Source organism: Fukomys damarensis, unplaced genomic scaffold, assembly GCF_012274545.1.
Source record: "Fukomys damarensis isolate Sample0158 unplaced genomic scaffold, DMR_v1.0_HiC HiC_scaffold_13, whole genome shotgun sequence".
Taxonomy (NCBI): Eukaryota; Metazoa; Chordata; class Mammalia; order Rodentia; family Bathyergidae; genus Fukomys; species Fukomys damarensis.
This window is the reverse complement of record NW_022900925.1, coordinates 28849764-28866395: the sequence shown is the minus strand read 5'-3', so window position 1 is coordinate 28866395 and position 16632 is coordinate 28849764. Positions and strand designations below refer to the sequence as shown.

At 39.0% G+C, this 16632-nt stretch overlaps 1 protein-coding gene and 1 long non-coding RNA gene across 2 annotated transcripts in view; one reads left to right on the top strand and one right to left on the bottom strand.

Annotated features, from left to right (window-relative positions):
• The window catches only part of LOC117285877, a 47369-nt gene extending 34513 nt beyond the window's left edge, over nt 1-12856 (bottom strand). The window contains exons 1-2 of the long non-coding RNA XR_004516990.1: nt 12786-12856; nt 2016-2102 (exon numbers count right to left, since the gene is read on the bottom strand). This is a non-coding gene — a long non-coding RNA (uncharacterized LOC117285877). The remainder of the gene's footprint in view (nt 1-2015; nt 2103-12785) is intronic.
• Nucleotides 1-16113, top strand: part of Ankfn1 (ankyrin repeat and fibronectin type III domain containing 1) — a 449198-nt gene extending 433085 nt beyond the window's left edge. The window contains exons 24-25 of the mRNA XM_033762964.1: nt 1767-1980; nt 12676-16113. Coding sequence (XP_033618855.1) covers nt 1767-1980; nt 12676-13475 — 1014 coding nt within the window. The 3' untranslated portion in view covers nt 13476-16113. The remainder of the gene's footprint in view (nt 1-1766; nt 1981-12675) is intronic.
• Nucleotides 16114-16632: the final 519 nt, after the last annotated feature.

Sequence of the window (16632 nt, the reverse complement as noted above, 5' to 3'; positions counted from 1 at the left end):
GGATAATACCTTATCTTTAAAATCTCTATAATCAAGTCAACCTTAATCTTATATTACTCATACAATGAACACCTTCTACCTGGAAGTGGAATGACAACTTTATAAATTTTTTTAAATAAATCATAAAGTATAACCTTAGATATCCAGTGATAGCAAACCTTGTAGAGCTTTCAGTGATAAACAGCCCACTGAGGCACATGTGCCATCGGCGTGCCACCACTGACTAGTCCAACCTCCTCTTTTTACAGTTAAGTATGTGGCCTGAAGAAGTTAATGCTTTGCCCAAGCCACCAAGTAAAAGTAGGTGCAAAGCGAACCCCTCCAGAGTCCTCGGAAGCACTGTGTAACTAACAGCTCTTCCTTGGAAACAGAGCAACCAGAGAGACCATGGCTGGCATCTGTCAAGATCTTGGAGAATACCTGTCATGTACAGAAAGAGACACAAAAATCTGAGTGACTTTTATACCAATGTACTTCAGAAAAACTACTATTGTATTTTAAAATGAAAATGTCATTAACATCATTTTGGTAATCCAGAAATCAAAATGGTAACAACCTAAAATATACTACTCTAAAAATAAGATTAAGAATGCCTAAGTTACTTAAGTTTGTGGAAACGTAAATTCCGCCAATGCTATGGAAATCAGTACAGTGATCCCTTAAAAAAAATAAAACTAGAATTCCATTCAACCCAGCTTTTCTTTTTCTAGGTGTCTTCCCAAAAGAGTTGAAGACATCATACCACAATGATACATGCATACCCATATTTATAGCAGCACAACTCATAATAGCTAAACCTCAGAAGTAGCTTATATATCTATTAATAGATGATTGCCTAGTGAAGATGTGGTATTTATATGCAGTGGGGTACTACTCTGTCATGAAGAAGGAGAAATATGAATCAATGTAGAAAATGGATACACCTTGATGACATAATGTTAGGATAATAAATCAGATACATGAGTTTAAACATATAACTTTTTTATATGAGACCCAAAGTATAAAGAGTTTAAAAAATTAAAGATAGGCACAAGGAGATAGATCTTTTGCAAATGGCAAGGGGCTCTAGAAACAGAGGAAGAAAAGGGAAAAGGGAATAAAAAGAATTAATAAATGTTAAATACACACAGCTACTCCCTAAGATGAATGCAAACGTGTACTGAAAACATGTACTAATCAAAAATAGACATAAAAAGAATAAGTTGTTTTGTACTAGTGAAGTACTTTCCACGTAAGAAATATTTAATATATACTTTTAACACAGAAATTCTGAAATTTATACTTTACCATATCCCCTCCCAACAATGCTCCAATGAGAAATATTTTATCATATGCTGAGTTAATAACATTTTATATGTGTGAGCAATATACCCTGAAGTATCACAAAGCTCTTTCAAATTTATCATTTCACTCCATCACTGTAACAACCCTGTGAAGTATAAAAGAGAAGATGCTTTGCCCGTAGTCTACAGATAAGGCCAACTAAGTTTCAAAAATTATTGAATGATTTGCTAAAGGCAATTACAGAGCTAAGTAGAATCTGGGTCTTCCACTCTTCCCACTATATGACAAAGTTCTATGGTAAAAAATATGCAAAACACAAAGATTGTAAAGAAGCATTTTCTGGCTAAGCAAATATATTTTGAAAATATTTTACACTTGCTTAAAATCAATACTGTGGAAAGTGGATCATCTTGAGCTCTCAGGAAAAGTCCTTTTTAATAGCTGTTTCATGGCTTAATGTATTTTACCATTTTATTCCCAAGCAAACAGATGAAGTTTGGCGTGAAATGAGATGGATCATGGATGCTCTACAATATGCAAGATACAAGCAACCAGTTTCTGGATTGCTTATCACTAAGCTGATAGATCCTTCAGATGAGCAGAACCTGAAGAAAATTAACTCTACATCATCACATATAGACTGTCTTCCATCACCATCACCATCGCCCGAGATGCACAGAAGAAAGGCAGTGAGTGGTAAGCAGTAAAATTCAATTCTTTGGTTCAGTCACCTGATTCTTGATCCTTTCTCTCTGCTGGTAAGGTTCTTTGTGCTGAGGCTTTCATTCTAGCAAGTGGCTGGAAACACTGATCGGAGCCTAAAAGCATAAAAGAAACCAAATCAGCCCAATGGAAGGGCAGGAATAATCTGAAATCAACTCCATTTAGAGGTTGGGACATTTCAGGTCAGGGCTAGCCCACACTTCCAAGATATGAAAGGACACAGATCAAAGGAAAGGATTTGGAAATGTAGAATGGGGGCTGGTGCGGCGTTGGATGAGGGCAATGTCAGCCAAGGGAATCAACCAAAACCAGGAAAGGGGAAAAACAGGTCCAGACTGATAAAGAGGAACTGACAAAATGGGACAAGAAGTAGGTCAGAGGTAAGAGGTGAGGGCAGACTTCCCAACCACAGGGCACCAATGTTCCAGAATAGGAGATAGGAAAAAAGATGAATCTTGGGTAAACTAGTGTCATTAAACTGAGACCAAAGAAGTAGCTCGGCCTCATTGTGAATATGATGAACTTTCGGACAAGCAGATGGAGATCCTCCTTTGAGGTTAAGTCCGACTTCACCCAGCAAATGCTATCAGAGACAACATGACTCGGTTAACACAAATGTCTATAAAATACCTTTATGCTTGTAAGCAGAGAAAAAGCAGACTAAGCAAAGGCAATTCTGTGTAATGTTCTTCCCTAGCCTTGAGACTAATGTCATTTTTCACATCAATTAAAACAACGGCCATTCCGAGCATCTTTCTTATTTCTATAGCATAAAAGAACTCCAATTTTATAATCTCTATATTTTTAATAAGCAGTTTTGATTTGTGGGCTTGTCCCATAGGGGGCAGCATGGTGTAACAGAAAGAGTTTGGGTTTAGAAATCAAGAGGCCTGGATTCAAATCCCAGCTGTACTTCTTGTATATACTTGAACAGATTATTGCCTTTGAGTCTCAGTTCCCATGTATGTGAAATGGGAGTAATGTCTACACCTTGAAGAGCTACTTGTGAATAAGACAATCTATATCAGATATGCATGGGATATAATAGGTAATACAGACATCATATGTGTTATTCTTATGAAAACTTTAGCAGGGAGATAAGCCTTTTCTAAAAGCAAGTTTGTATGTGTTCCTATGTTTCAGAAATCTCTATAAATAAAAAACAAAACTTGGCAAGCAGAAGAACTTGGGAGACAGCCAATATACATTATCAAAGTAGTCTATGACCTACAACTAATTCGACAAAAGAATTATTCAAATAAGAGTTTTCAGAGTGTATTTTATAAAGCTCAACTATGCCAGAGATATAAATCAAATATCATCTCTGCCAGAGCTAGTCTAATGGGAGAGGTGAATACATTAACTAAAATTACACATTAATTACATATGGGTTATGGAGTCTATTGAAGATATTAACCTTTAAACTTACAAGATCAAAGTAAGACTCCCTGACCAGGTGACTGAATCCAGTACTAAGAATAAAGGGAAGCTGAGCAGGAAAAGAGAGAAGAGAAGAGGATTATAAAGCAGAAAAAGCAGACTTTACAACTATGCTGTAATTCAGGAAATGGATTAATCTGGTTGAGACTCAGGATCTAAAGACACTTCTCTTTTTTCCATTTAAAAAATATTTATTGGTTGCCCACTATGTGCCAGGCATTTTTCAAAGTAGCAGTGATATATATATAGCAATAAAGCAAAATCTCACTCCTGTAAAAGTTACATCTAGAAAGAATGACAAACAATGAAGGAAAGAAAGAAATGATAGGGTAGAGAGAAGAGGGTCAGAATAGGCCCTGCCGAGAAGTTTTTATTATATCCTACTAGAGACAGAAAGCCATAAGAAACTTTTAAGAAAGCATTGATAGATTTGAATTACTCTTTAAAATCAAATCTTGCTATCATATGACATGGCCACAGAAGGGGAAAAAATAACATTAAAGGCAGGGAGAGCAATGCTACTAACAAAGGATACTGTTTTCTGGCTTTAGGGTCTCAGGGTATCATAATGCCATTTACCAAAATATTTACATACCTACCTACATACATAAGAAAGGAGAAACAAGCTTGGGCAGTTGGGAATTTTGAAAGAGTTAGCTTTGGAATATTCCACAGAGAAAGGCAAATTTAAGATATATAGTCTGGAGCTCAGGAAAGAAAACTGGGCTCATGATACAGATTTAAGAAACTCTTGCCATGTGAATCATATATGAAACTATCAAAATGCTTAAGAGTCCCTAAAAGGAGTAGATTAAAAATAAGGAGACTATGGATTCCTATGGAGTGGGGTAGTAAGTTTTCTTAGACTAAGGAACAACACAGAAAGAACGAAAGAGTAGCACCGCAGAAGTAAAGTACCGTCAAATGATAGGAGTTAAATAAAGCAACTGTATGTCTTCTGTTGTTTTACTTTTTTCAATAAGAAAGTCACCAGTAATCTTGATGAGGGCATTTGGCAAAGGGAAGGAGAAAGAAGCTGAACATAAGATTAAGAAGTAAAAAAGAAGTAAAGAAATGAGACCAGTAAGACACATTTTTTAAATGTTGGCTGTGAAAGGGAAAAGGGAGGGAAGGCAGTAACTAGAGAAGTGTTGAGACTGACAGGCATATTTTAAGGCAGGAAAGATATGACCTGTAATGTTCCACAGTTCACATAATTCCACAAACAACTCTTCAGTTTTATTTCCACCTTCACAGTTTGTCTGCCCTCTCTGTTCAAAGAACTTTCCCAGTGTTTAATCTTCTCTTTGCCACAGGGCCCCAAGTGGGCTCCTCCCTGGTTGTATGAGGGTGGCCTCCTCTCTGCCTAGAAATGCCAAACTTTCACACTGGCCTGAGGACAGATCATACACACTCCCTCCTGGGAGGATCTGACCAATTACATTCAGATTTTATTAACTTAAAATGTGAGTGATCATCGTTCTGTTTCTTAAAATACAGCACTCTGCTGGGGCCATTTAGTTCTCTGAAGCCAAGATTCCACAGGCCGTGAAACAAAGACGTTGAGGGCAGCAAATGACAAATGGAACCCAATGACAAGGAAGCTCTGTTGAAAGCTGGAGAGAAACACTTAATGTCCCATCCCTTCTCAAAAACGGAAGCATTTCAGAGCAATGAAATCTACCACTACACTCTGTCCTCTCCATAAGTGTGACCACCTTGAGTTATTTGGAAACCATCTAGGAAAAGGGAAAATCCAATTTAGAGGAACATCCCCACTGGGTACTCCCAGGGTAAAGTTAGCAACACAGCTCCATTCTGGGTGGGTGTGGTTAACTTTATTTCTAAGATTCATGGAAATAAACACCCTATCACAGATCAAGTCACTGGTACAAACCTAAGATTCTGTTTTAAGGCTGTCCAGTATCTTGGATTTGTTTTTGGGGGGATGGGAAGGCAGGGACTAGAACTCTTTAACTTACTTCCCATTTCTGTGTGGTTTTCAAAACACAAAGTAGAACTTCCCAGTCAATTAAAATTAAGCATCTCCCAAGGACCCAAGAGGGAAAATTGGCTCCTAGAAAAGGCAGTTCAAGGCAGGGGGTGGAATGATTTGATCCATCACATGGGTATTTTCACACCCACTCCTTTTCTGTGGGCACAGTAGTCACAGGCAACAGCAAATTTTTTTTCCTATACTGATGTTTCTCCTAGTGACACATGTGTGAGGCAATAGCGGGGACAGTGGCATTGTTTTCTTCAGATGCAGTTGAAGATTATCTTGGTCTTCCAAGGGTAAATCTTCCTGCTAACCTTTTCCCTGGTGATGTTAAGAACATTATAGCACAAACCAAACATTTCAAAACATCCTCAAGAATCTGGAGAAATTATTTCTCTTTGGAAATTAGAAGTTGAACAAACCTCTGAGGTTATACCCAAGACCTGAGGAAAGATTCAGTAAAATTTTTCATTTATAAATTAAATGCTACCCAAAAATAATGGATATAGACTCAGTGGAAGCACAAAAATATATATAAAGCTGGATAGCGGTACATTAACAATGTGAAGATAGACCGGGTATGGTGGTGCCTACCTGTAATCCCAGCACTTTGGGAGGCTGAGACAAAAGGATTACAAATTCAAGCCCAGCCCAGGGCAACTGAGTGATCTAGCAATCTGTCTCAGAATTCTAAAAATATAAAATAAAAAACAAAAAACAAGACTTGGGGATACAGCACAATGCAGAGGCTCTAGTTTCAATTCCAAGTATGAGGAAAAAAGGTGAAGATGAATTTTAGTACAAATATGATGTATTATTTCTCTTTCTGTCGTGCCATACCCCCTGCCTTTAAGGAAAAAAAGCAGTAACATTAAATTAATTATTCTTTCCTGAAATGTCATCTCCTCCATAATGCCCTCAAACATCAACTATACTCTGCTGTTGTTGGCGTGACCCATAGAGACCAAGAGTTGCAACACCCATTACAATGGCAAGAAAGCCAAGCTTCCTAAGCCAGTACTAATACTATCGGCAGAACTTTCATCTAACAGCTCCCGGGTCAACCAGAGGGGAAACTCAAGGTTTTACCAGTGGTGGCCTGCCCAGTGAGCCCTCTAAGGGAAATCAGCAGTACAACCAGGTTTGTTAAAATAACAACTGGGCAAGGTACCTACAATGGTTAATGGAGCATATGGCCTGGATCTAGGGATAGAAGCTGCACTTCGCATTCTTTCCCAAGAAGGGAGGGAGTAACACTGGCCTAAGTCCTTGGAAACTCTCCTCAGTGCCCTGGCTGGCATCCTGGACATTTTCCCAGCCTGTTCTGGGAGAGGTATCCCACTTTAAGCAATAGATTCCACTAAGTCTTCTAATAAATAATATGAACACCATCCAAATCGAATATTTAGGTTCCCACGAGAGTTCTGCTTCCCAAGTGTGGATCCCTGAGTCAACAAAATATTCACCATCCCATATGAAAGCCTTTTGCACCCCCTTCCTGGGTACTACAGTTTCAGCTAGGTCTTCTTTGATTTAAACCACTATTTCTCATGCTCCTAAGAATTAAAGTAACATCATGTACTAATTCACTATAAATATAATTAGGAAATAAAGTACTGGATTTGGTCAACTGAAGATACCATATAATAAATTATTGTTCTCCTTTATTATCAGGAGCATTCTCACAACAAAATCTGCAAGTATAAATGATTGCTAATTCAGACTCTACTGAAATTTATGTTTTCTAATTATTCTCTATTGAGGGTGGAAAGGATCTCAATATTAATATTTTGTTTGTAAGGCATTTAAAGTATATTTAACACAAAAATTAAATCTTCACAGTACCTACGGAAGACAAGCAATATAAAGAACTACCTGCTGCAGATAAAGAAAGGTTCAGAAAAGCTAAATGATTTGTTCAAAAGCATATACAGAGTAAGGAGTGATACAGAATTTTAGCCCAGATTTATCTAATTATATGACAATTATTTCCACTACACTTGGGCTAACCCTGGAGTCAAATATCACCAAAGACAAAGCAAAATGACTTAAGTGATTATTTTAAGGAATTTCTATGGCCAGTTAACTAGAACTTCTCAAGGTGTTTCAGTATTGCTTTTAAGGGACAGTCAAATCTCACTACTCTATACTCACAAATGTCAATACCTGTTTCAATTTCATTTCAATTCAACATGCACTGAAGTACAAGAGGTTAAGAATGTAAGGATGATTAAAACACAGTCTAACAGGCAAGTCCTCCTGGTCTACTCATATATCCACTGTCCAGATTCAATAATCAGGAAAATACAGAAAATGTTACACATCCATTTGCTTAACTTATTCTTTAGGCCATTCCTTCAGTGACTACTTCTTCACAAATTACTACACAGAGATGAGTAAGATGGAGTGCATGCTTTCCAGAGATCCTAGTGTAATGAGGGAGATAAATCAAAATGAGTAATTTATGATAAAGTTTGGTAAGTGTAGTAACACAGATGTAAATAAAACTCTGTAAGAGCTAAGAGAACTGAGCAACTAATTCCACCTGAGGAAATGAGCATAGGGCCTTAAAATATGATGCCCCATTTAAATACGAGAATGGCAGCTCCTCTGTACATAATCTTATATCCCTTAGTCCGCTCCATCAATAAGTGTTCATACACTGAGAAGGAAATACAAACTGCTTTTACAAAGCGAACTTGACAATGAACTGGAAAGATGAAGAAAGTTACACAAACTCTTCAATGGTTGCCTCTACTTATAGTCATTTTTATTATCAGTTCTCTAGTGGGTTGAATGGTGGCCCCCAAAAAAGATATATCCATGGGCTAACCCTTGTAACCTATCCGTGCAACCCTATTTAGAAAATGGGTCTTTGCAATTATTATTAAATAACTCTGAGAAGAGATCATCCTGGATTATCTGGGTGGGTCCTAAATCCAATGACAAATATCCTTGTAAGAAATAGAAGAGAAGACACAGAGAAGAGAGGCTACAGGACAACAGAAAACAGAAACTGGAGTGATGCATCCACAAGGAATGCAATAGCTGGAAGAAGCAAGAAAGTATTCTCCTTCTAGAACCTCTAGAGAAAATGTGGCCATGCTGAAAGCTTAATTTTGAACTCAGGCTTCAAGAGTAAGAACAAATACATTTTTCTCATTTTAACCCATCTAGTATTATATTTGCTACAGCAGCCATGGGGAACTAATGCAAGATCTAAATTAACATATTTCTTTTGCAGCACCAAAGTCAAGAAGCCCTTAGGGGAGCTTAAATAGCATAATTCTGTTTAAGGGAATTATATGAACCAGGTCCCAGCCCTCAGGAAGCTTCCACCAAAACCCCACAGAAATGCTAAAATGGATGGCACACAGCAAGTCTTTGGAGTTCAACGAATCTTCATTTGGGTACCTATTGAGATACTTATCAACTGAGTCACAAAATTTAATAAGCCAGTTTTATCATCTGCAAAATGCAAATTTAAGCATTAAATACACTGCTCCTTATTTAGGCACTGAATAGTTTCCTTCAGTTTCATCATATCTTGTTTACATTCTATTCTCTTTTTAAATCATTTACTTTGAAATAATTACCAACATGATAGATCACAATTCTTTTCTCACTCCCCCCGCACTCCGGTATCACACATCTTGTACAACATCAAAAGTGGGAAGTGGGTACAATCCATAGCATTTATCCAGATCTCAACAGTTAAATATACCCATTGTGTATGTGTGTGTATACATGTACTTGGGCTCACATGTATACCTTTTTGCTATTTTATCACATATATGGCCTGGGTAACCACTGCCATAATCTCAATTGTAACATCAACATAAAATTCCCTCTGTGACCATTTTATGGCCTTACCCCCACCACCCCCCTCTGTTCCTATCCTGGCCACTAATAATCTGTTCTTTGTCTCCATAATTATTTCACCAATGTGACATAATAGAATACTTTATATTGATGAGTAGTATTCTGTGGTATGGATGTGCTAGTTCAGCCTTTGTATTTTTTTTTTAATTTAATTTATCGGAACATTCTAGGTACACAGTACAGTTACATTCATTACTGGGAGCTTGTACCTTTACATGTCAGGTCTTGGTTCTTAGTTCAGCCTTTCATCCACTGACAAGCATCAGACATAAGTAGTCTGTTTGAAGCTATTACCAATAAAGATGCTGCTGTTATTGTGTGAAAATAAGGCTTAATTTTTCTAAGATAAATTTCCAAGAGTGCAACTGCAGGTATTCTTCCTTTGTAGCCTCATTTTCCCAATATCCCACTCCTGCTCCCCATTTTCTAGTCAAATAGGATTATGCGTACCATTTCCTTTTCCTCTCATTCCTCTTTATAATCCTGATGTCATTATTTGCCTACTATTAATACCTGCCATGAATCAATTTTAAGTGGATGAATAATAGAGAAAACAGAGATAGAAAAGAATGAGATGACACAGTATTTTGTTAATTCTATCCCAGTACAATGTCATCCCTCTGTTCTATAAGTCTACATCTTCTCTTATAAAACCTATATTCTGCCACAGGCTCTCACAGATCCCTATTTGTCTTATACTTCTCTTAAAACAGTAAACTCTCTGGAGACAGTCTAATTTCTTCTAAATTTTATATCCACTCAAGCACCAATACAGATGCTCTTTGGCTCACAATGAGTTTCCATTCAGATAAGCCTACCATAGGCTGAAAATACAGTAAATCAAAAATGCACCCAGTACCCCCCCAAAAATACATTTAATATACCTCACCTATCAAACATCATAGCTTAGCAGCACCCTGCACTGCAGAATATGTTGTTAACACCATGATCACATGGCTAACTAGAGAGCCACAGCTTCATGGTCACTGCCTGGTATTAAGAGAATCTATTGGTATGGATGTGCTAGTTATAAGAGAATCTATTGGACCACCTACTGCACGCCTGAGAAAAGAACAAATGTCAAAATGTGAAATAAGTTTCCAACTGTTTGCATGCTGCTTTTATACCACTGTGAAGTTGAAATACTTTAAGTTGAGCCATCATTAAATTGAAGACCACCTGTATCCTGTTTCTGTTAGAGGAGTTAAGTTAATATCAAATCTTCATTGTTGAATGAATGGATGAATCAAAGACAGTCCGTGGTCCTACTGAGGAAACCAAGATGCTACATTTACATAAAAAAGATAGCTAATAACACAAGCCTATAAAGGCGAAGTGCCAAAGAACAAGAAATTTTACAGAAGTACAGAGAAGTAAAAAAAAATCGGACTTTTAGATCTTCAAGTAAACTGAACAAAACTATGAACGCAAGAGTAGAATTCAAAACTGCAAAAGAAGGAGTCCTTTATTGGTAGCCATTATTTAAACATGTGGGTCGATTTTAACCTTCATAGCTGCTGGATGATATTCCACAGCACGGATAAGCCACAATTTATTTAACTATTCTGATGGACATTTAGGTTTGTAACATTTAGGATTAAATTTGGATCCAAGTTTGAGAAACCCCAAATACGGGTGTTATAAACACAAGATACTGTATTTTTCTCTTGCATGGAGAATCCCAGAATTCTAGAAAGTTAAGGGTCATTATGAACTTCAAGGTCTTCAAGGACCAAGCTCAAATTTTCAATTCCACCATTGTACCACATGGCTTCTATTTCAAATGGTGCCTTGGCACATACTGTTATAGACAAGTGAAAGGAAAGAAGAACAAAATGGCCTGTCTCCCACCTAAACCAGTTCTCATTGTGCAGCACTACAGAAGTTTCATACCGTACTTTTAGCCCTATCTCAGTAAACCAAACTTAAATGGCTATGCCTAGCTGCAAGAAAAGCTAAAAATTAAAAATATATTTTTTATAAAAAGTGATCTTTTACATGAGTGTGTTGCTGTCCCATATAAAATTAAGATTTTGTAACTAAAAAAGGATAATAGATACTGGGTACCAACAAGCAGTGAGAAAGCAAGACTAACAATTACAAGTATGTATATCATTTCTTAAGGTCAGAGGAAAAAAAAGCTACACTCTGGCATCATTTGTTTTACAAAGTATTAAAATTTGATGTACTCAAATTTATCAGCCACATCTTTTATGATGGGGGGGTTGCCTTGATTTTTAAATAGGCTTTCCTACCCAAAATTACAAGTATATTGTCCCCTGGTATTTTGAGGTTTACTTATTATATTTAACCTATTTGGATATTATTGTCATATACAGTATGAGGTAGAATTTTCTCTAATTATCTTGCTAAAAGGATAGCCAACTATCCCAATACTACATATTGAATGATCTTATTTCATTCCCTACTTTGAAATGTTATCTTTATCATATTATCACAGGCTTACAAGCTGTTCCTGGATTTTTTTTTTTTTTTGGACCAGGATCAAACCCAGGACCTTGTACTTTCCAGGCAGGTGCAGGGCCACTCAACTACATCCCCCACTCCATTTTTCTTTTCTACAGATCTGTTTACCTGTTTCTACACAATACTACAAAATTTTAATGCCCAAAATTCTACAGTATGTAGTAGGCAAAAGTTTTCCTATTTTATCTCTTAAAAAGAAAGTTACCTACTCTCATAAATTTTCTTTTCCAGATAAATTTTTAGATCAACTTACTACATGTCCTTTAAAAATCCAGGCCGGGAGTTGGGGGGGGGTGGAATTTCCTTAAATTTTAAAGATTAGAGACTACTTTTTCAAGACCATTTGCACATTTATCAGAATGTACAGTATTCATCAAAGGCTATTCAGTAAGCTCTATGGAAAATTAAAAGATCTTAGTAGGTAGAAAGTGGCTAGGATTTGAAACCAGATTTCCCATCTTCAGCCAACAGTATCTTTTTCTTTTCCCCTTTTACTGCTACTTTGTCAAATACAAAGATCATCTCTGAAATAAGTATATGGGCTGAATAAATGTGTAATATTCAGCTTCATTTTATTTTATCCTCTACAGACAGATGCCCAAAGGATAAAAGTGCGTGTAAGGGGAAAAAAAAAAGTTGGCGTGAGGAATACGGGGAATGTTCCTCTGCACTGTCTGGGTTAGACCTGTCCCTTTCTTTCCCTTAACCAAAGACCAGTGCCTAGTACTTATTTTGCAGTGGCGTTTCTGATATTTCTAAGAATTTCAAGTGACACTACAATCTGAAGCACAGCCCTACTCCCGGAAAGGCAGGCCCTAGCTGAAAGTATCTTTTTCTAAAATCTGTCTCTGACTTTGCAGAGTCGCAGCCCTGCTCTGATGAAGAAGCCTGCTCGGAAGTCTTCCTCCCCACGGACAGTGACTATGACTCCAGTGATGCCCTGAGTCCCCGGGACTTGGACTTGGTCTACCTGTCTGCACATGACATCGCCCAACAAGCCCTCAGCGGCCTCAGCGGCAGTGCTCCCGACGTCCTACAAGTGCACGACATGAAGAGCCCGACTGGACCAGGCCAGGACACGATGGGCCGGGCTCAAGGTTCAGACCCGGACCACTCCTGCGCAGAACTCCTCCACAGCCTGACGCTCACAGGATTCACACCCAAGATCTACACCAAAATGGCACCAGGCGCGCGGCCGCCGCTGGGCTTCCTGGGAAAGCGGAAGCCGGCCAAGCACCAGCACTATGGTGGCTTCAGCCGCCACCACCGCTGGCTGCGCATGCACAGCGAGACACAGTCTTTGTCACTTTCCGAGGGTGTCTACACCCCGCACCTGTCCCAGGCCTGCGGCCTGGATCAGGACCTCGGGGAAGCCGAGCGTCCTGGTCCAGCGCTCGATGGGCCCCGGGGCCTGGGCCTGGCTCATGCCACCAGCCTCCCGGAGGAGCAGAAGGGCTGCCTTCAGGACCCCAGGCCTTCTATCCGCCGCATCTACGTGGAGCCCTATGCTGGGGCCCTTGTGGGGCAGGACGCAAAGCCATGGGCCGGCTTGAGCCCAACGCCTGGAGACCGCGCCTGCCTGCCTAGCCCCTCGGGCCCTGAGATGAAGCCAGAGGATCCCACCTCACCGGTATCAGAAATACTCAGCAGCATGCTTTAGGGAGACATGATGGCTGTCCACTGCGGCACTCCCATCCCTGCATTTTCCATCACCCTACCCCAGCCTGCCCCACTGCCTTCCCAGCCCATTTTCACGTTTTGAATGTTACAAATCCAACGGTTTCAGATTCAAGGCCCTCTTTTTGGAAAGTAGAGGGGATGGAGGCCAGAGTGGCCAGTGCCATTCCCATTTCAGCCTAGAAAAGGCATGGAGGAGTTTTTGTATCACACGAAGTCTGAGACGCAGTGATTCAGTACCCCGGCCATGGTACCTATTGCTGTGGTAGAACAGGCCAAAGAGATACCACTCTGCAGCTGGTTCTATAGTCTGACCCCTGGGCTTAGGGCTCTTTCATGAATTTGGATGAAGAGAAGTTCTATAGATGGAAATAAGATTGGCATTGGTTTTCCTTCCAATCCAAACCTTGAGAAGAGTTTGGAGGAAAGAGGCCCTGATTGTTTCTTCATGCCATGGGATCAAGAAGGCTTGTGTTAGGTTTCCTATCAGCTAAACTGGAAATGGTTTAGGTCATGCCAAAGTGCAGGGTTCTCAGAATTCACCAAATCCAATTTATAATCAGGACTTAACCCAAGTAGGCCCTTACTGCTGTGTGGAGATCACCAGAAACAAAAGTGGAACACACTTCCAGCTCTGTCTTGCAAAGATAGAATAAGGCAAGAAGAAACCCTTCCAGCACACTCAGCTCCTATTTAAATGTGAAAGTGAGTATCGAATTGTTCCATGGTGCAAGGAAATGGATGAATTAAGTGAAACCGTAATTTATAGATAAGAGGAGGGAGAAGAACATAAACAAAAGTATATTTCCTTTACTATTCTAAAACAAACTAAGCAAACTAAGTCCATAAGTCTGTCAGTGAAAATCACATTGGATCTTCTCCAGATTCTGAAGTGATGAAATAGTCATGGCCTGCACATATGGCCAGGCAGTGGTGGACTCCTCACAGCCCCACAAGCACATCACTAGCTCCATATCACAGATGAAGACAAATTGCCCCAGGCTACAATGGCTACCTTCCTCTCTCAGTCACTCCTTTAAACATCAGTTTTGCCCCCAAGATCATCTGGCCAGGTGGCTATAAGGAAAAATCTTTCCTTCAAAGCCTCACCAGTGGTTTGCTCCAAATGTGCTCAAAATACACATGGGACTCCTGCTTTGGTCACATGGCCTACTACCTGAATTTCTCACAAATGAGAAACTCAAATCAAAGAGAAATCACACTGCCTATTCAAGAAAGTCATGAGTCTTCTCAACTCCTGGAGCCAAGACCATTCAGTTCACTGACATTCTAAATGGTCCTTTTCTGCTTCACAGGCATTTCAGTTAAATATTGCTCTTTATGACCCTATTCCCGTCCTCATAGTCCTACCATTTCTCCTCATGGGAGTTCATACAAAGTCCCCTGTTCACAATGTTATTCTGATCCCTTCCATTTTTAAAACATTTAATTTAAACATAAATAATTACCCCGCTGGAAAGGTGCAGATTTGGCCCACGGCCTACAGCCATTAGAAAACTAAAGCCTAGAGCTCAGTCTTTATTTTTTTAAGAGATGTTATACTTAGTGAACCTCCCAAAGAATCTTGATCAGAATCACTACAGCTTCTTTTCTATGCCTGAGAGGATTTTAAAAAACAGCTTTCTTCTGTCTGAGTGAATTCTGTGCATATGGGAGGAGTGAAGGTTATAACTAAAAGGGGTCATAAAATTTTTCTTAAATACTTTACAGGTAGGGCTGCTGAGGCCCAGAGAGGTTAAGTGACTTGCTCAAGGTCATGGCTTGTTTAGTCTCAGAGTTAGGATTGGAAGACCACAACCATTCCCTTTATAGTAGTCTGTCCCAGTGGGAAATGGTACACACCTCATCAAGACCTGCCTACAGGCAATTTACTCTTTGTCAAAATTATCTACTTCTTATTCCAAATTCAAGTCCTTTGCTCAACATTTACCAAAAAAATTTTCCAGTATCACAGAGCTCCCTTTTGCTAGGGAATACAATTATCAGGTGATGGATCTCTAAGCTAAGTTTGCTAATTAAAAAGCTAATTTGGGAGAAATTTCAATTATGTTAGATAATAACATACCTTAGTTATCTTAGTTAATAGTAGAGTTATCTGCTCTCAGCTTCTACTCATTGCTAACTAGAAGGCAGTCTATGTATATTGAATGAGTTTGTGAGGTAAGATTGTCCAGAACTAACAAGCCAAGCGAGCCTCTGCTCCTGTTGGTTCTGCTGATTCAGGAAGCTGTCTGTGAGTGGGAATTAGATGGGAGGTGTTTACCAAGCAGCTGAGGCAGAGACTTCCCACCCTTCCAATGCCTTGTTTAGTCAGTAAGTTCTGGCTTTGTGGACCCAAACTGCATTAATTTTTAAACCCAGTCGTTTATATAGAAGACACCAAGTTTATTTTCATTTCCATGAGAAAAAGAGGCATGCTCACGAAGTGAATAATGCACAGTAAATTTCAATAGGCATACTTAATCCATTTGTTAGCAAGTACATTTTGCTAGCAAGATTCCCATAAGGACGTGTTATATCCTCAATAATTAGCTATTTATTCAGGTAGAGTTACCCTACAACTCTACAACACTTGTGAGCCCGGTCTAAATTAATACAGTTTTGTGACCAAAAAAGAAATATATCCTCTGCTTCAGTTTTTTATTTATTTGCTTTTAAAAAATAATAGACTTCACAAAGTCTAGGGATTTTTGTTTGCATTACTTTATTGGTTTGGTTGGTTTGGTTTTGCTTTGCTTTGCTTTGCTTTGGATACAATGGATTTGCTCTTTTATTCATGTGAAACACAATCTGAGAAGCTCTGGAGGAAATTTTCCTGACCCAGGTTTCTTTTCCGGGGCTTTGCAATAGGCTTTCACCTGCATTACCAAGGTCTCATCCCTTGTGGAAATCCTTAAAAATCATTGACTGAGACTCTCTCAGATCTATGCCTATTCTAACAGCTACAGAGAACCAAACAATCAAGTGTGAAACACTTTCCTGGGCACACATGAAGCTCACAAATCTGATCTAAGAATGTAGCCATACAATGACTGTGCATCTTGTCACTGATGTCTTAGAAGAGACACAAGCCTGTCACCTCGGCCACGTGGACATAATTCATGTTTGGCTAGACTTCT